Source organism: Drosophila serrata, unplaced genomic scaffold, assembly GCF_035046125.1.
Source record: "Drosophila serrata isolate PLE 108 unplaced genomic scaffold, ASM3504612v1 contig_23, whole genome shotgun sequence".
NCBI classification, from domain to species: domain Eukaryota; kingdom Metazoa; phylum Arthropoda; class Insecta; order Diptera; family Drosophilidae; genus Drosophila; species Drosophila serrata.
Genome location: NW_028256921.1, coordinates 340,001 through 359,269, shown reverse-complemented (window position 1 = coordinate 359,269; position 19,269 = coordinate 340,001). Strand labels below are relative to the sequence as shown.

General features: G+C 38.4%; 2 protein-coding genes across 7 annotated transcripts in view; one reads left to right on the top strand and one right to left on the bottom strand.

Moving 5' to 3' along the window:
• Positions 1-2,687: 2,687 nt before the first annotated feature.
• LOC110184204 (uncharacterized) lies at positions 2,688-4,194 on the top strand. Its single transcript, XM_020952651.2, has 2 exons — positions 2,688-2,839; positions 3,688-4,194. The coding sequence occupies exons 1-2, from the start codon at positions 2,761-2,763 to the stop codon at positions 4,080-4,082; spliced, it is 474 nt and encodes a 157-aa protein (XP_020808310.1). The 5' UTR covers positions 2,688-2,760; the 3' UTR covers positions 4,083-4,194.
• A 2,634-nt stretch (positions 4,195-6,828) lies between these two features.
• The window catches only part of Hers (Histone gene-specific Epigenetic Repressor in late S phase), a 53,965-nt gene continuing 41,524 nt past the window's right edge, over positions 6,829-19,269 (bottom strand). For 4 of the 6 annotated variants that reach the window (XM_086829428.1, XM_086829462.1, XM_086829452.1 and 1 more), the window contains 5 exons: positions 14,353-15,288; positions 11,229-13,660; positions 11,012-11,171; positions 10,781-10,949; positions 6,829-10,707 (listed from right to left, as the gene is read on the bottom strand). In XM_086829428.1, coding sequence (XP_086685554.1) covers positions 10,494-10,707; positions 10,781-10,949; positions 11,012-11,171; positions 11,229-13,660; positions 14,353-15,288 — 3,911 coding nt within the window. In that variant the 3' untranslated portion in view covers positions 6,829-10,493. Of the gene's footprint in view, positions 10,708-10,780; positions 10,950-11,011; positions 11,172-11,228; positions 13,661-14,352; positions 15,289-16,165; positions 17,103-17,191; positions 18,139-19,269 lie in introns of those variants that run through there. The other 2 variants (XM_086829441.1, XM_086829432.1) reach the window with 2 other exon arrangements.

Here is a 19,269-nt window from a genome sequence, read left to right as displayed (position 1 = left end):
ATTTCAAGTGATCAATGCGTAATTGAAAGTGAAAGTGCAAATTTGACCTGCCAAACAAAGCTAATGTGATTGTCTGAAGTTGATGGAGATCTTCGCTGTGTAAAATCAATTAGGTTTCTTTAATCACATTGTTTACCATTCAAAACATTCGACTGTTTTGGAACATGAAAGTGGAACAGGCCTCTGCACAGTTTCGCCATCCCTGGATTTCCAGATTTAAAAAGAACTTTATATAAACAAAACAAACAAAATCAAAATATGAATCAGTGGTCGGACTTTGATGTTTCCTGACTTCGTAATCAACGATGTGATCGTACTGGACCTTCGACGCTGCAGCAGCAGTTAGAGCAAGCTTCTAAGGTGGAGAAGTGCTTGAAAGTAAGCCCAACTCCGATCCCCGACAAGGCTCCTGACAATTGGATCAATAATTCCGTGGAAGCTGTCGCTGTGACTGGTGGAGCACTAGAGATCAAGGAGCCGCTGCAGGATATCCAGTTGGCCCAAGTGCCACGTAGCTTTCTGGTCTAATGCATAAACATGACTGTGGGACAGGTGACAGAATCTATCTACTGTCATTTAATTGAGCGGTGGCTAAAGTCCAATATTAAAACACTTTGCAGTTTGTAAAATAATTATAGGATTGTATCTAACTTCAATCATAACTAAGCTTAAAATATTCGCATTCTTTGAATCGATATTTAACAACACTATTATATGCTATTTTTTCGACAAAATCAAAGTTTAAAAAACTCATAACTAAGCCAAAAAAGCACTAAACTTAATTCGGAAAGCTGTTCCATCTTAGTTTTTATTAGATTAATAAATCTGCATACTCAATTTACAATTTTAAATAATTTAAAATTTTTGTCAAATTTTTGCACATTTTAACTCCTTATAAAATTTCGAAAAAATTCATTAATTTTTTTTTACTGCCTGAGGTGGCTAGATCGACTCGGCTGTTGATGCTGATCAAGAATATTTTATTTATATTTATATTTATAGGGTCGGAAATGATTTTTTCAGTAGGTTTCAAGCTTTTGACTAAAATTAGAATACCTTTTCACAGGTATACAATATAAAACTTTTCCAATTTTCAACATATTTTCTTCTAATTTGATATTTAATCATGTATTCAAATTAAAGTCATTCTTAATGATCCAATTGTAAACTACAATAGTATACAAACTTGCTGAGTGCTAGAGATAGGCTTTCTTTATTGTTTTTAATTCCAAAAAATGCATCTGGATGGTTTCCCTTTCAAGAAATTCACCTTTTCCAGCCAATTTGCAAAGCCCAAAAATAGAAACTATCCAAATAATAGTAGTTGCATAGATTCCACGCGTACTGTTACCATATCTTGGCCGACCTAAATCGGTATTTTACGTCACAGAAGCGACGACGAGAAAGCAAATTTGCACTAAAACCCAAGCAATTGTTGACTTTTTGCCTTTCGTTTTCTATCGTTTTTCTTCAAAAGGCAACAAAGCACCTGCATTGTTATGACGCCGATAATATTGCCTACCTGAAAGGTGTGAATCGTTGGGAAAACAATATGAGAAAAATATTTGACCGAGAAAATAAGAGTCGCATGCAATTCGGGTGATCTTCAAAGGCAGTGCTCTGCACAGAAGGAAAATAATATAGAAGTTTAAGTTTTATATTATTTATAATATAAAAGAATGTTCTATAATTTAAACAAAACATTATAGTCAGTATAGTCAGAGTAGCACTCTAATTTTTTTATATTTGAACCCAAGTTGCTAGATGTTTCTTAGTTTTTCGTCCACTTTTTTGTTCCTGTGGAGATGTCTCACCTGTTCTGGGATAAACCAACATTTGGCAGCCCTCTTAACCCCTTGTTGACCCTGGCCAGAGTCGTGCATATCAACAACAAATTAACGTGTTCTTTACCGGAAAATATAAATAAAACGAAAACGAAATAAGACTTCAAGTTGCGATTCTCACGTCGAGCGAACACTTTAACCGCATCAACTTTACATTGCATCAATTTGCGTGTTCTGTATTTGAAAATAAATTATACCCCTTTTGGCTGTAAATAGCTTGGGAGAGAGAAATATAGCGACTTAGTGGATGCCCTGTAATTAATAATTGAAATTAGGGTAAAGGAAATATTAATAAGACTTTTGTTTATACTTAAAGAGACAGATCCTTGTGGATTAAGGCAGTTTAAATGAATTACAGTATATAATTTAAATAATATAATAGTAAATATTAAATCATAAATAATAATAATAATTAATAAACCATAAATAGTAATAATATTAATTTATAATAGATTCTTCCGTGTGCCTTTGTCTTTCCTTTTAAAGAACACTCCAAAATATTGCACACTTTTACATATCATTTTCATCGCTTTAAAAACTCTGAAACTAGTTTGTTTTAACTTTTTTCTCCCCATAATTTTAACATATTTAACTTTAAGTAATCTATAATTTGTCATTAGGGAAAACTCCCCTTTCTGGCAACTAAATATTTATGTACTTATGTCGATCACAAGTCAGTTCTCCCCCCCAAAGTCGAGTCACAACACTCCGCCCAAAAATTGACTGAGTTAACAATTAAAATCAACAACAACTACTACTGATGATGACTCGGTTAAACAACAGCAACAACAACAAGCAAACGGCGATTAAGTTATTTGGTTTTGTTTTTTTTACCGACAGAGTAAAAAACGGGTTTAAAACCGTCAAAGTTGCTCCGGCAGCGGTTTAGTTGAAGCTCAGCAATCCAGCGGTAAACATGTCCATTTCAAATCGATTCTTGAGTGGCAGTGCAGCAGTGCTGATGATCAGCTTGGCACTGGCCAGGTTCAGTGCGGGTGAGTGGCGGAGAAAAGTCGGAAAAGCGTAAAGGAAAATCCCCCCCAAGCGATATGTGTAGAAATAAAAGCAACAAATTGGTTCGTTTACGTGGAAAACGGCTTACACGAAATTAGCTACGGCTTACATAAAGAGAGAGAGACTTTAAAAATGGATATAACAGTCTCCGATGAAGGCAAAAATTTAAGGAAAGCGGAAAAATAGTTACTTTTCTGGATAGAAAAACTAAAAACTAAACTAAAATAAATAACAGAAACATGATAATTTTTATAAAACTTCGGAACTACAAAGCTATAAACTCAAAATTCACAATACTAAATGGATATTCTTAAATCAACAAAACTAAAATATGGAAAAATATATTTAACAAATGCGTTAAATAATATATAGTAATAATAAATAATACATCTACCAAAAAGCCCTAAAAGCGGCTTAAATATTATTGTGAATATATATATACATATTTTATATTATATATATATTTTTTTTGTTTTGTTGTTTACTTTTTTTAAGTTAACAGCAGCAAGCTTGCTTTAAGATAACAAATTGGTATTTGTGAAAATAATTAGGGAAAGCGAAAAAAGGCAAATGTCTTGATTTTTACAAACGGCTTTCTCTTTTAAAATTATAAATAATGAGCCTAGCTTTCAAGTGTCTTCAAAACTATTTAAATGTACACTTTTTTAACAAATTAAAAGGCCAAAAAAAGATAAATCGTCAAAATATTAGGATAACAGAATGAAGATAATACGTTTGTGGTAGATTTATGGTGAAAAAGTACCTCAGCGTATTTAAGAACATCACCGTTTATATAGTATAAGTAATTTTCCTTACAAATTTCCCACAGTTGAGGGACAAGCTGGAACAGTACACTGGAATAATGGCAACTCGGCTGGCGTGGGCGCCTGGTCCAATGCCCAATCGGGTGGAATGCATCCGCCAGGCAGCTTGGGAGCCCAGGATCCACAGTACAGCTATGGATATGCAGGGATTGATTCACGAGGAACCTACGGTGGAGCTGGTGGCAATGGTGCCTACTATGTAGGTGGCACAGATGAGCATGGACGTCCCTTTTCGTATGGCAACCAGGCTGGTGGATATATGGGCGGAATCCGGCCGGAGTCCAATTATCCGGGCGCTTATGGATACCGCAATGGAGGAGCAACAATGACGTCGACGACGGGTGTGATGATGACCTTGGCCATGGCCCTTGGCCTCACCTTGATGGTCAGGAGACTTTGATGCGGTTTGCAGCGCGGGAAGTTTTTTTTTTTTACCTAGTTTCTAAGCTTAATTTATGTAAATTACACAAACGTGTGAATTGTTCATTAAAAGAGAAAAGTTGAAATCAAAACAATCGTGTTTTTTTGTTTGCAATTTACAGATTGAAGTCTCTCATCATTAGAGAACTATTAAGTTATAAGTTACAATGCAAAAGTCGAAGGGTTTTGGGTTGATTCATATAGTTTTTCTTTTTTTTAAAGTAACTAATATATATTTATTTAAGGGAGATTGGTGTGTACTATTAAGTAAGGTTTTAAAGGGTTACAAATATTTCTATATTATATACAAGTTCTCCCTTTATTCTAGCTTTTATATCATTAAATTGAGTGCTCTATTTACTTGTTTTATATATTTACTTTCTTGTATTAGGAACTGTGTCTTTAATAAGCCTTTCTAAACTCTGGTTTTACCTTCTTTTTTGTACTTATTTAAAACAACTTTAAGTGTTTCATTCAATTTATGGCTATTAATATCAAATTTTAGCTTCTCGACTTGCTAAAAATCAAAATGATTATTGCTTCACACGCAGCTGCGTTGTTTAAGTGACTAAGAACTTAAGGCACGTCATCTTTTCCGTAAAACACGCCCACCCACGCCCCTGTAATTGTCTCCTTTCCAAAAAAAAAGTGAAAAAACACTAATAACAACAGAACACGAAAATAAAAACATATATGGTATGGTATATGGGAACACCTGTTGACAAAGCATTTATTTGGACCAATTTAACTGAGTCACACAGGGTGAGCTCCATGAGCTCATCCGGCACCCGAAAGATACAACCCAGAATGCTTTTGTACATATGCTGAACATGTAAATATGGGTGAGATAAGTGAGACAGGCATCATGTACTTGCTAATTATCATACACTACAAATAAACTAGTTGAAAGGTTTTTATAAAACCAATAATAAAAGTATGTCAAAAAAAGATCCATACTTATGTATTGATTAAATCAAGCAAAGTATGCTCATCTTATAAAATAAATATTTCATTTTGATTCCCCAGAGATAATATTTAAATAAATATAAACTTGTATGTGACTTTACCAATTTCTGTGTATTATTACACTCATATCATCTTTGTTTTTTCGTGTATAAATATATACTTATGACACGATCCAACAACTTTCCTTCAAATCCCAACCCCCCCAGTAGCAAATTGCCCACCGATTAACTTAATTGCCCCGACCATAAGATGTCGTGTGTGTGTGTTTGTTTGTTTGTCGACTACTTAGCTCCATGTCAATGTCAAAGTTGGATCACTTTTGATTTCGGTTCTCAGTTCCCAGGTTTACTACGTGCTGGAGGGGGCGTGACGATTTAACAAATCGAAATCATTGCCACAGGGAAGACATAGCTATCAGGTGTAAGAGACCTCTACTAAATAGCTTCCATTATTTTTAAATAGGGGAAACTTAAAACAAAAATCAAATATTTACAACCTATTAATATATAATATGTATATTCGATTTGAAAGATAGTTTGCATGTTTAAAAACACGTTCTAAGGATCAAAAAAATCCGAATTTAGCTTTAATTTTAGATTGACTCCATCTTATTGAAACTAACACCCTATAAAATAATATATCGTGGGTATTAAAACCGGTTAATAATGGTTGTAAAGCCTCAGTAAGAACTGCAATTGTCTTGAGAACTCAAAACTGCACTTGTTGTACTTCCCCTTTGTATTCACTCCAATCACTTCACTCGAATTTAGTCAAAATTCATTTGTACTCTTTCAGAAGGTTTTTTGAACTTTAATCAGTGAAGGAGTCAATTCCGAACCTATAAATCATATATATTCTTGATCAGTATGAAAATCCAAATCGATGTAGCTTAGTTTCAAAGAAAAAAATTTTAGTAATTTTTTTCAACATTTTATAAGGGGTTACTTCGTTAAAATTTGCAACAAAATTAAAAAAAAAAAAAAAAAAACAATTTTTAAAAATATTAAATTCAGTATGCAGATTAATAAATCTATTAAAAACTAGCATAGAACAGTTTTCCGAATTCAATGCTTTTTTGGCTTAGTTATGTAATTTTTAAGCTTTTGATTTGTTTAAAAAAGTATCATTTAAAATATCGATTATTATCGACGTAAATAAGAATAGTAAGGATTTTTTTAGGGCATAAGACGACCAAAAAGAAAGTAATGATTAAAAGCCATATATTTTTTGATTCGCCATGAAAATCCTAAGTAATTTATAAAAAAAAATACTGAGAAAACAAAATTTTAAAAATTTTTTCGAATTTTTCAAAATTGTAAAGGGGTTACATCGTTAAAATTTAAACAAAAAATCTCCATTTTTAAACAAATTTTAATTTAGTATGGAGAATTATTAAAAATGATTAAAAACTAGCACAGAAAACTTCTTTCGTATTGAAATTATTCAATTTTTGGTTTAGTTATGATTGATATTAAATTCGATTCACTGAATGCTACAAGTATTTACTTTCTTTTTAAATTTCCAAATGTGTAAATACTTTCTTTTCAATAAATTTCAGTAAATAAATTCAAGAACGACCTTAAACTAATTCTTATGTTACAATGCCATTGTAGGTTATTTCGTTAACAGATTTTTGTGCCTGATTGTTGGCTTTAATTGCAAAAGCGTGTGAACTTGGTATGGTTTGGGTCGAGGCCAGAAAATCTATAACACAATACCTATAAAACCCTTCCCAAAAAACACACATTAATAAGACTCTGTTTTAATCTGCCAAAAAATACATTTATTTGTCTAGTAATAAACAATAATTATATCGGATTTGTTTTATTGATCTTTGCTTTTGTTTATGCTCTCTGCTCTGTATTCCTGTTATCATTATTATTATGTTTTTGGTATTGCTCTGGTTAATGTCCCATGTGTCCCCATGTTTTGCACGGTGTTTTTATTGCAGCTCCTCCATTATCTCCGGTGTAGTTGTTGTTTCTTTATATTTTCCTTTTTTATTTTAATCAAAAAAATGTATTTCTTAAAGCAAAGTCTAGAGGGGAAAGAAAGGAACTAAACATTGTGGCTTACAGATGTAGTACAACTAACTATAATTTATATATATTGGAAATGATTTTGTTGAGTGGTTTTGAAATCTAAATATAAATATTCAAAGAAGTTTCGCTAAGAGAACAGAATGGGAAACCGGGGGGAAAAAGCCCTTTTTTAATTGAATCCTGGACGCATTAAGTGTGTCCTTTGTGTGTTCCTGTTAATGGGGCTTGACTGTATATATACTCTATAATACAAATCGAATTGAATTGGGTTTCTGCTGTTGTTCCTTTCAAGTTGCCTATAGAAATATATATATGTATATGTGTGTGTGTGTTTTTTTGAATTTTGGTATATGTATTGTGTATATATATATTTTTATTTATATATATATATATGTGGCATACAAATATAATGTTTTGTTCTTGGTAATTTAGGCTACAATTTGTTTTTTGCTTCTTCTGATTTTTCACTAATTGAATTCATTCGTCGTCCTTTCTAGGTATACATACGTATTTTAGTGGATCCTTTCCTTTCGAGTGTATGTGTGTGTGTGTGAGAGAGTTCCTGTTTCACTGTATATATTCATATGTTTTTTGTCTGGCTATGCTCCCTATATATGTATATGTATATGTTATATACGCTTTCTATCATTTTTGCACATTTCTATACCAAAAGCATCCTACATTGCTTTGGCCATAGCTCTCTATAAACGTTTGCCATGCCTACTAGCCTACAGCTAACCACCGCCCTTATCGGGTCAATCGGGAATATATATAATATATAGGTATATATATATATATCAATAGGTAATATATATATCAATGATCAGTGATCAATGAGATAATCTGACTTCTAAAGAAGTTTGTACATTTTTTCAGTGAAACAATCTCAACCCGATCACTGATATATATATAAATACTTAACAGATATATATACCTGATATTATATATCGTCCTTTGACCCCAAGTAATCCAGCTCCCAATGCATTTAAGTCACCTTTTTCCGAAAGAAGTATAAAATAAAAACAGGTAGAGTTGGTTTAAAAAAATAATACATATAATTCATTTATATTTAGAAAATTATACACATGTTCATAGATGTATGTGTGTGTGTGGGTGTAGGGTGTGTGCATAAATAAGTTCTTTCTTTCTTTCTTTTTTTCTCAGTGTTTTTGGTATAAAACAAAACTATTTGCAAATGCTAAGCTTTACAACTAAATTATAATTAATATAAAAAAAATGGTTTCATTTAAAAATTATGATATTTATACGTTTACAACTACGTATATAATATAAGTATATTAATAATGTGACTTGTTGTTGTTTTTGTTTTCTTTCTCTCTCTTTCTCTTACTCTTGTTTGCATCTGAATATTAAAAATAAACAGAAGAGCAACAAATATTCACTGAAATTAAATTTCCAAAATTCAAAGGAAAACAAAAAAAAAATAAAGGTGAAGAAAGAGGGATAATTTTTCTTTGTTTACAGTTGCTTACAAAAACTAACAACAACTAAAAAAAATATATATATATTCATATATAATAAATTATGATATATAATATATATATAAACAGCGCCCAAAAGGATTTCTTTTGTCAAGCATTCCATTTTCCGCTTTAGGAGCCAGAAATCTCATTTCAAAGAGTTTTTATATAGAGTCAAGTTGGTCTATCGTCTGTGCGCAAAGTGTGTGTTTTGTGTTTTTTTGTTTTTTTTTTTTTTTGCCTGAGCATCAATATAGGTTTATAAGCATCATCTTATAAAATATCTCTAAACATACACCTATATAGAGGGGAGGTTCGATTTTCAGAAATTGAGTATAAGTTTGGAAAGAAAAGCCCAAAGCTATTGATATCCTTGCAAATTGTACGATTTTTGGTATTCTGTTTTGCCAATCTTGCTTTTTGCTGTTTTCGATTTGATGTTGAATGTGAATATGGGGAATAGATTTATAGAAAAGGAGGAATGAAATAGTTCAAATCGAATACAATAGGGCTGAGTAGAAGCAGAAAAAACAGAATATTTTGGATGGCCTTATTTATGCAGGCAAAGTGTACAGTAAATTGTTTCTTTCAATTTAGAAAGTGCTTTTACATTGGGCTTTAATTCGAAAAAAAGAACATATTTTATAAACTGTAGTTGCTCCTTTTTGTGGTAGAAAAAATAATAAATAACCTTTCTGAATATCAAGAGGGAAAATATTCTTTTATTTTCCCAAAGAATGGATCTTTAGATTCCTTTTTAATCAGGTATTCCATCTTTTTTATACTTCTTTTGTAAACTTTTAATTCAATTTGGATTTCAAAAATTGTCTGTAAAAAATTTTTTCAAGTAAAGACAAGCATTTTCTTGCTGAAAATACTGTTTAGTGGGTTTACTAAAAAACTTAACAGAAATTTGTTGTCTTCATTTGGGATCTTAAAGATCGACTTCTAAAGATATTCAAGAAAAAAGCTGATAAAAATGCAGCTACTAATTAGATTTATATTTGAAGTTAAATTATAAACTGTTTAAAAAAAAAGGAATTGTATACATTATATCTATAAATATAATATATAATTGAATATATTATAGATATAAATATAATATATATAATTATTTAAAGTTAAACCCACAAAAACTCAGTTTGCAAGGATATCATTTCAGGCAAAGTGCGAACGGAAATCTGTACACAGAATGTTGACTAACTCGCTAATAATGATAATAAATACATACAACTTAATAACAAAAGTATCCATGTGTGTTTGTCTGTGTGTGTGTGTTGGTTGTGGTAGTGGATGGGGAGGGGAATAGTTGGAATAAATAAATTATGTAATACGATGCAAAATATTGAATGCCTTCTTCATAGCAGTTGCTCCCCAAACATGTTTCCTTCTCATCTCTCATTCTAGCTCGTTTCCTACGATTCTTACATTTTTTGCCTACATTTTGGTCATGTGTGTGTATGAGGGTGTGTTGTGTATGTTGTGTGTGTCCTGGTGTGTCTCATAACCCGCCCCGACAGAGGTAGTGTCCTCGCTTGTGTGTGTGTTTTTTTTTTTTTTTTTTTTGTTTGGGTAAGGAAACATTGGTCACCGGTCGCAATCGAAATTTTGTTTAGGAACAACGAATGACCAGTGTCCTTTTTCCTCTCTCTCTCTCTCTCTCTCTCTCTCATCTTCATCTCTTAACAATAAAGACCCCGTAAAAAAAACAAAAAAAAAAATTATGTATCTTTAACAATATTTGTAGACTGTAGACTGATCAAAACAATGTTATTTCCCCCATTACTTCTCTGTCAGGGCTCATCTTCTCTTTTGCTCCACTTCCTGCTCCACTTCCTTTTAAGCTAATGTCCCTATAACACTCCATCCAGCATCCGGTTCGAGCGTGGTTCAGGCCTTGCGCTAGCTGGAGTTGCTCGCGAGCCCGTTCTTGTGGGGCAACTTGAGCAGGCGTCGTGTCCGGAAGTCGTAGGCTCGTCGACAGAACATTACCAGTTCCGGATTAGTATTATCTGGCACCGTTCGCACCGAATGGCATTGACCGCTGCTCGGGCGGCGTGGCACAATGCTAGTGTCCTCCACATCCTCCTCGGCGGCACGTAGGCGACGACGATATCTGAACAGAAAAGGATATATATATATATTGAAATATTTGCTAGGAAATTCCCTATATCTTTGAGCTAACTCACCTGCAGTATTCGCTAAAGGTGAGCACATAGCACTTGTCCTCGATGCAGGCCACCGAGTTGTGATCGCGATGACGTGAGGCATATACCTCATCGGGACAATCATTACGCTGACGTCCACGGTCTGTGTGCTCTGGACGATAATACCACAGCAAAGACATCATCATTTCACCTAAAAGAAATTACACAGATTATTAATTATTTAACCAATATTTAAGAGCTAATGACTCTCACCATCTTCGGGATTCTGCCAGAGATGTGCCACCTTGGCCACATACGGCAGCTCATTATCCTCATTAGCCTTGAGCAGTACACAGTCGCGGGTGCGTATAATATCGCCCTCCACATGACGCATGGCTGGATAGCAGGTGCGCAGCACCAAAGGATCATCGCTCTATATAACCAATAAATATTATTATTGGATACTCCCAAGCTAAATCACTAAACTCACATTGAGGAACACGGCACCCTGGAAGGCCGTTCCTGACCACATCCAACCATTATTCCACTTGGGCACCACATTGGCCCTCGTTGCCGGTGGCTGTGTCTCGTCCAGTTCGTTACTAACGCCTCCGGGTCGTTGCTTCTGCCGCTTACGATTGCCAAACTTGCAACGCGATCGGGCACGTTTTGTGTGTGTTGTGGCCTGACCTTGGCGTGTGGGCGGAGGATTGGTCACTGGCGGAGCAACAGATGTTGACGGTGCCAGGAACAAGTCCTGCTGCTCATCGGAATGTTGTTGCTGCTGCTGAGAGGTTGCTGATGCAGCGGCACCTGAGGTTTCACCAAACTTTTGCACCTGCAAATCTGTTGTCTGGTACTCGTTGTTGTTGGTCTCTTGGGGAGGCATGGTTTCTCCTGCCTGTCCTACAGTTGCAATTGAAGGCACCACTGTTGCTGATGTTGCTGCTGCTGTTCCTGCTGCTCCTGTGGCCTTTTTGCCTTTGCTTTTGGCCTTGGTACTTGCAGCCTGCTTGCGTGGCTTCTTGGCTGCCGGTTGTGCTGCTGCCTCGGCGGGCTTTTTGGTCTCTGACTTGGAACGCTTCTCACCTGCCGCCTGACTGGTGCTGGCATTGGTGGCCAGCAGCGGTGAGGGTGCGGCATAGAGACCACCCACCGCTGTGGTCGCCTTGCCACGACTGCTGTGATTCAGTTCGGGATCACTGAAGTACCCGCGGCTCAGAGCCGTGTCCAGGCCCTCGATCAGGTGAAGGGCAGCAATCTCTTGCTTGCGAGGACGTGCCCTCTTGGGCGAAGCGCAGGATGTGGATGCTTTAGTGCTGCTGGGCTGCTCCTCCTTGCCGCTGATGGTTTCGGTAGCCGCAGCTGATGTGGAAGGCAGTGTTCCCATCTCCACTGCTGGTGTCACTGTTGCAACTGCTGTTGCTGCTGCCACAGTTGCTGCCTCATCGGCTTCGCGTTGCTGACGACGTTGCCGCTGCCGTTCGCGTCGCTGCATTCGTATCCTTTGCTGCTGTCGCTGCGCAAGCACTATCTGACGGCGCTTGGTGAACTTGGAAGGAGTCCGGCCATGACGACGCACAAAAGTGCGTCCCGGACATAGGTAATTCTTGGGCTCTGCCTGCTTGATTAGGCTCTTGTAGCTGTGATGAATTTTGGTCTTCTTGTTACCAGTCGAAGAGGTCAATAGGTTGATGCGTTGCTTGCTGCAACCTGGCATGGGTTGCTCCTCCTCCACCTCCATCTCCACCTCCACCTCCAGCTCCAGCTCCTCCTCCTGCTCTGGTTCTATTTTAGCCACAGGTGCGTGTGACGTTAGTTCCATTTCTGCTACCGTTGACGCCACCTGATGCTGCGTTTGCGTTTGCGTTTCCGGCTCTAGTTCCTGCTCGGGTTCCGTTTTGATAGTGGGCTTGAGGTCCGGCAGTTGGCTGATATGTGTGCTGGCCTCCGCCTCACCGTCGTGCTCGATTTTGATTTTGGTCTCTGCTTTGATTTCCGCTTTAAGTACAAAAGGCAACTCTGGTTCCGCTTCCGTGTCCTGCTTCTGCTTCTCCTCCTGTTGTTTTTGATGCTTTTGCTGTTGCTGCTGCTGTTGCTGCAGCTGCTGTTGCTGTTGTTGTGCTGCAGCATACACCATCTCTCTGGCCATGCTCTTGCCAATCCTTGCCTTGCGTGGCACTGTTGCAGCCTGTATGGTCGCTGTGGCCGGTGGCGGCGTGCTGCAGGTAAGGTCATATGCCTCTATGTGCTGCTGCTGCTGCTGCTGCTTCTCCAACCCCAGCCCCAGGCCAAGGCTTAGGTCCAGCTCTGTCTCATGGTCCTGCTCTTCGAGCAACTTCTCATCGCCGGCACAGTAACTCTCTGGCGGCGTGGGCGGTGGCATGACATGTGCCTCATATTGTATCTTGGTCACTTCTTGGCCATCATCGCCTTTGAGCTCTGTCTTGACCAGCATCTGGCACTGAGTGCCAGTGGTGGCTGTGGTTGCTGCCGTGCTGCATGTCGTATTGGTTGCTGCAGTTGCTCGAGTGCTTGTCTCGCTTGTCTGGGTGCTGCTGCTGTTGCTGTTGCTGATGCTCATGGTGTTGCTGTTGCTGCTGCATGTTGGTATTGGTGTTGTGTTGGTGGTGACATTTTTCACTGGGCCTCTACTGGTAGTCAACGCTGACGCTGTAGTTGTTGTCAAAGCGTTGCTGCTGGCAGTCAAGATGGAGCTGCTGCTGTTGCTGTTGCTGTTGGAGATGCTCGTGGCACTCTGCAACATGTTGCTGCTGCAGCTGCTGCTGCTGCTGCTGTTCTTGCTGCTGATCTGATCGATATTGTTGTTGTTGCTGCTGATGTTGCTACCAATATGAGGCCCAGTATGGACGTTTTTTGGACACGATTGAGGCATGGGGCAGGGACACTGCGGCGGATATTCTGTAGGAGGGATTAAAGGGAAAAAGTATTAATATAAATGATCTTCCAAGTCAGTGTTGCCAAGTGTGATTAGCCAGAAATCGAGTTAATCATAGAGCTTTAAAGAGAAAAAGCGAACTAAGCTTAGTCAAGTTGTATTATTAATAATTTTCTTAGAAGACAAGTGCAATTACATTATTTTTACAGTCTGTTTCGATTTCACTTTTCAGTATATTTCTATGAATTTGCATTTGTGATTTTCTGTCTTTCTTTCTTTATTTTTACTCGACTTTTCTCATAGTTTAGCTTTCCATTTCACTATTAATTATTCCTCAGTACACAAAGAATCTATGTTGTGTTTCTTAAATTATTTATACAGACATGTAATTCTGATAAATCTCATAAGAAACTACGAAAAGAAGAGAAGAAATATAAGAAGCTTGACCCATTATTAAAATCTTTCTTAAAACCTTGCTAAAAAACTTTTACCTAAACATATAATACTTCTATTAATATCTCTTGTTTTCTTTTTAAAGAGGCTTCGAGAGAGTCTCCAGTGTTTCTTTAAGATATTTCTTTTAAATCCAAATTCAATTGCATTTTCCAATTTACATTTTTACTTAAAAACACCTTCTCCTCTGGCTAACCCTTTTTTTGGCAAACACTTTTTGTTGGTCAAACTGCATCCGGGACTGGACCATACTTTTCCTTACCCATATACGGTCCTTGCAGTCCGCGCGTGTAGCACTGACCGCCGGCCGCTCCTCCTCCGGGACTATACCCGGCGTAGTAGCTGGGCGGTCCTGGATAATGCTCCAGATGCTGCTGCTGTGGCTGCTGCTGCTGCGGCTGCTGTTGATGTTGCTGCTGCTGCTGCTGATGTGCCGGTACCAATTGGCTGCCAGCTGGTGCACCAGCTGCGACCGCTGCTGCTGCGGCTGCTGCAGCTGCAGCGGAACTGCTGCTCGTTGGCGGTTGTTGCTGCTGTGGCGGCGGACCAGATGCAGAGGTTGGCGGCTGCGGCGGCGGCGGTGGGGGCTGCTGCTCGTAGAGCTCTGGTGGCGGATGCGGACCAGCGTGCTGATAGTACGGATAGCGACGATAGGCACCCGGCGGCGGTGGCGGCGGTCCCTGCGGATGATGGCCTTGCGGATGATGTGTTGGCGGACCCGGTGGCGGCCCTGGCTGATAGACCTTGCTGGAGAAATAGGGCTGATAGGTGGGCGACGAGTAGCACATGACCTCGCCCGGATACGGCGCGTAATAGTTGGGCGGATAGGCGGTCGAGTAATGGATCTGGGCCGCGTGCATTGAGCGGGAATAGGGCACGCCCGGATGGGCGGCGGCTGCAGCAGCAGCGGCCGCCACGGCGCTGGCCGGATACGGCTGTGGCTGTGGCGGATGCTGTGCCTGCTGTGGACTCTGTGTGTGTGCCTGTGTCTGGGCCTGAGCCTGAGCCTGTGCCTGAGCCTGTGCCTGAGCTTGAGCTGCCTGATCGGCCTCGGCGGCTGCCTGTTGCTGTTGCAACTGTGTGGGTGATCCAGCAGAGGAGGTGGTCTCCTCCTCTTGCAGCTTCTTTACCTGCGGCGGCGGTGGCGGGGCGGCAATCACATGCGGCGAGATCAGCGGTCCAGCCGGCTGATAGTAACCTTTAAAAGATGAGAGAAAATAATGGTTTAGTTTGACTTAAAAGCTTTATTCTTACAACTAGAGGTGAAGAAATATTGATATCCAAACATCAATGTTTGCTTTACAACACTGTTAATAAGTCTTATTTAAGATGACCTTCAAATGTTGTAAATAATAAAGAAATGGTTTAGGAATTTAGTGGAGAAAAGTGTCATGCTTTGTGGGGAAATCTTAATAAAGGTTCTCCTTTTTAATTTGTGAAGAATCTTTATGCTTTAAGGTTTCTAGGCCATATATACAAGATTTTCTTATGCTCTATAGATTGATTGATATAAGGGGAGAGCTTTCTTTCGAAAATACTCCAACAACTCCAACAACTCCAACAACTTTGTTGAAAACTACTCCAACAGCTGTAAAGTTAAAGCTACTACTTATTTTTTTTTAAGACTTAAAACTTACAATAGATTGTGAGCTCTCTTTTGAGATTGCAACAACAAATCATGTGTGTTAACCAAGTTACATGAAGATCCCTAGCTTGAAAACTCTCTCTTCTAGTTTCTTTAAAACTTTCAAAGGACTTTAAACTGCAAGCTCCTATTTGTCCATCCTAGGGAGCCTCTACTGTACAAATCAAGACAAGAAGGGGGCGGGATGTGGCAGTAAGGTGAAGTGAAGTACGGCAACAATGCATAAAGTGAAAGTTGGCCTGGCCGAAAAAGCAAAAAAAAAAAAAAAAAAGCAAGCCAGCGAGCAAGCGAAACCAGTTGAGCGGCTCCAGTTTTGCTTTACGGAATAGCACCAAGCAGCAGCTGGTCGTGCAACAATCCCTCCCTCGCTACCACTGCCCCCCTACCCCTTTTCCCCACCAAAACTGGAGGAGATGGTGGACTCCATTACCTCTTCCCAGCATGTGGGCTGCATACAAAATGTCGCGAAAATGATGTGCCGCATGCTGTTGCAGGAACGTAAACGATTCGGCAATGTTGGCAGCCAAAGCAGCAGCGGCCGCTGCATTGGCCTCATCCGCTGTTGCTGCTGCTGCTCCTGGTTGCATGCTGCTTCTTCCTGGATATCCTGATTCGTTTAGATTGGGCAATGCAGGCATTCCGGGGATTCCCGGCATACCAGCAGCGGCAGGCGAGAGGGCAGCGGACTGTGTAGAGCGATCCGTTTCGCAGGTGCCGCTGCTGCTGGTGCTGCCCACGCTGGAGCAGCGTTGCTGCTGCAATTGCTGCTGCTGTTGCAGATGATGATGATGCAACTGTTGGTGCTGCAGATGATGATGTTGATGATGATGTTGCTGCTGCTGAAGCTGCAGGGAGAGCGGCAATTGATGATGTAGCTGAAGCTGAACCAGATCGCTGGTTGGAAGCAGCGGACTGTGCACGGCGGCGGATTTTGTTGTTGCTGCTTCTGCTACTACTGCCGATTTTTTAGTGGTCTCTTTTAGGCGCATCTTCGATTCGATCGGCGATCTTAACAATATCCCCTGCGTTGCCGCTCGTATACAAAATATATATATCGATATATATGTGTTTTTGTATATATATATATATATATATATATATATATATTAGATGCTAGGTTGTTTCTTGTACATATATCGTCGCTTGTGTATATATAATAGGCGCTTCTTGTATATATTATGTATACTGTATATGTATTTTTTATTTTGTATAATATATGTATATGTATATATGTATGTCAACAAGGAAGTTTCATTGTTAAGGCAACTTTTATTATTTTCATTGAATTTTTTCAACAGTTTTCGTTCTTTTCTCCGTTTTTCTTTTTTTTTGTTATTTAAAGTTATTTAAATTCTTCATTTGGCTTGCTGCAAAATTATGAATGAAAATTAGGAAAAATCACACCCAATACACACACACATTTTGCGCGAAAAGTTTTAGAGAGAGTTTTTCGCACTTATTATATATATTTATCACGATTTTGCGACGTTTTCCTGGCGATTTATTTTGTTTTGTGAGTTAATTATTATTTAGAATTATTATTATTAAATTGAGTTGAGTTGCTCCGAGTTTTATGGTATTTTATGCTGGCGTTTTGGCTTTTATATATTTTATTTTGTGTTTTTGTTTTGCATTTGTTAAGTTGCTTTGCTCTTCATTTTTATTGCAATTAAACTTTAACCTGTTAGCTATTGATTGGCGTTTTTTATTATGCACTTAGTGATGTTTCAACATAAAACAACATATTTCCCTATAAAAATTCCCAACGAAACTGAATAATTTATTGAATTTCTTGCCTAAAATTCAGTAATTTTCAGTGAATTTCTTCAGAAATACTTTTGGGTTGTTAAAAAGCAGATTAAGGGTGGCTTTCAGTACATGGAAAATGAGGGAAAAATAGGGAAAGGTCTAGAGTTTTTCTTGGTTTTTTTTTGTTTTTATTTTTATTTGTTAAATATCAGGTGGCCAATGCAACAACTTTGCGCCAAGGGGGAGACATCGACAACGAGTTCTTTGAACAACAAGTGCCAGCGGCAACAACAAACAGCTGTTGGTGAGAGCCACCCACTCCCAGCTCTCTCTCTCTCTCTTTCTCTTTCTGCTCTCCCTCTCATGTGCCACCTGTTCTCGGAGCGGAAGCATCGAGAAGCCAAAAAGCCAAAAGGAGACTAACGAAACCGAAAACCAAAATCCGAAGACCCAAAACTCAACAACAACAAGAATTACAACAATTCCAACAACAACACCAACAATTACAACAACAGAGGCAATAACAATAACAATTGCCGCTGAAGTTGCAGCGTGTGAAATTCGACGCCAGCAGTGAAGCTAGCAGAGGCAGAGGCAGGGACATCGGCACGTAGCACATTCAGTGCTGACGTCACGCGCCATAATCGGCTGCCCAAGTACTGTGCACTTGGCTCTTTTGCAGTCAATTTTAAAACTATTAAGAATTATATATAAATATAACAAATTCCAGCAAGATTTTTCTTAAGAAGAAAAGAGAAAATATAATTCGTGATAAAGAACACCATTTTGATTAAATTCAAAGAAATTTAAAGCAATGACTTTACAGGGTATTATAATTTTAGTCAGAAGCTTGAAACTCAGTGAAGGAGTCATTTTCGACCCTATAAATCATATATATTCTTGATCAGCATAAACAGCCGAGTTGATCTAGCTATGATATGTCAGAAAAATTCGTTTTTCAATTTTTAAAAAAATTTTTAGGGGTTACATGGTCAAAATGTAAAAAAATTTTCAAAAATTTTTAATTTTTTTACATTTTTAATTGAGTATGCAGATTTAATAACCCCATAAAAACTAACATAGGACAGCTTTCCGAATCGAAATTAATGCTTTTTTGGCTTAGTTATGAGTTACTTAAATTTTGATTTGTCGATAAAATTGTCATATGAGCACTTTAATCATTTGTAATAAATAAAATAAGGCACCCACAATTTATTACAAACATTGGTTTTACTTTCGTAACAAAAGATAAACAAACACTATATATTTTTTTCTAATATAATTCTAACAACACTGGTCAGAAGATGGAAGATGGACAGGTGGCGTTGTGGTGATGGTTGGGGGAAAAGGAGGAATGACACCGGATAGATGGCGCTCGAGTGCAGGCCAGGTGCTGTCATCATTATTGTTATTTTATGCCATCGCCTGTCAAATGCAACAAGGATTGTGCAAAAACACAGCACGCAAACGCAAACACCGACGACAATTTGTCAACGCCTGCACTTGACCTACACACAATCGCACACACAAAGACTTACACACACACACAGGGGGTCGGGGTGTGCGGATGTTATATATATCCATCCGTCAACCTGTGTTTGTCATTCCACGTTAAATGGAAAGGTGAGTGGGGTTTGGTTGGCCCCACAAGAGAAAGGTAGAAAAGGCAGGAGGTGAAAGAGAGACACGAGGGGGTACCACTTCAATATGAAATAATCTTATTTCCGCTTTTCCATAACCCTTTGAAGTCGACAAATTTAATCAAATTGAGTGTGGCCGAGCAGT

What these genes read in the sequence shown, in the direction of transcription:
- LOC110184204 (XM_020952651.2), top strand. Translation starts at nt 2,761, where the DNA reads ATGTCCATTTCAAATCGATTCTTGAGTGGCAGTGCAGCAGTGCTGATG. An exon ending in ACTGGCCAGGTTCAGTGCGG is followed by an intron (nt 2,840 to 3,687) that starts GTGAGTGGCGGA and finishes AATTTCCCACAG; the next exon opens with TTGAGGGACAAGCTGGAACA.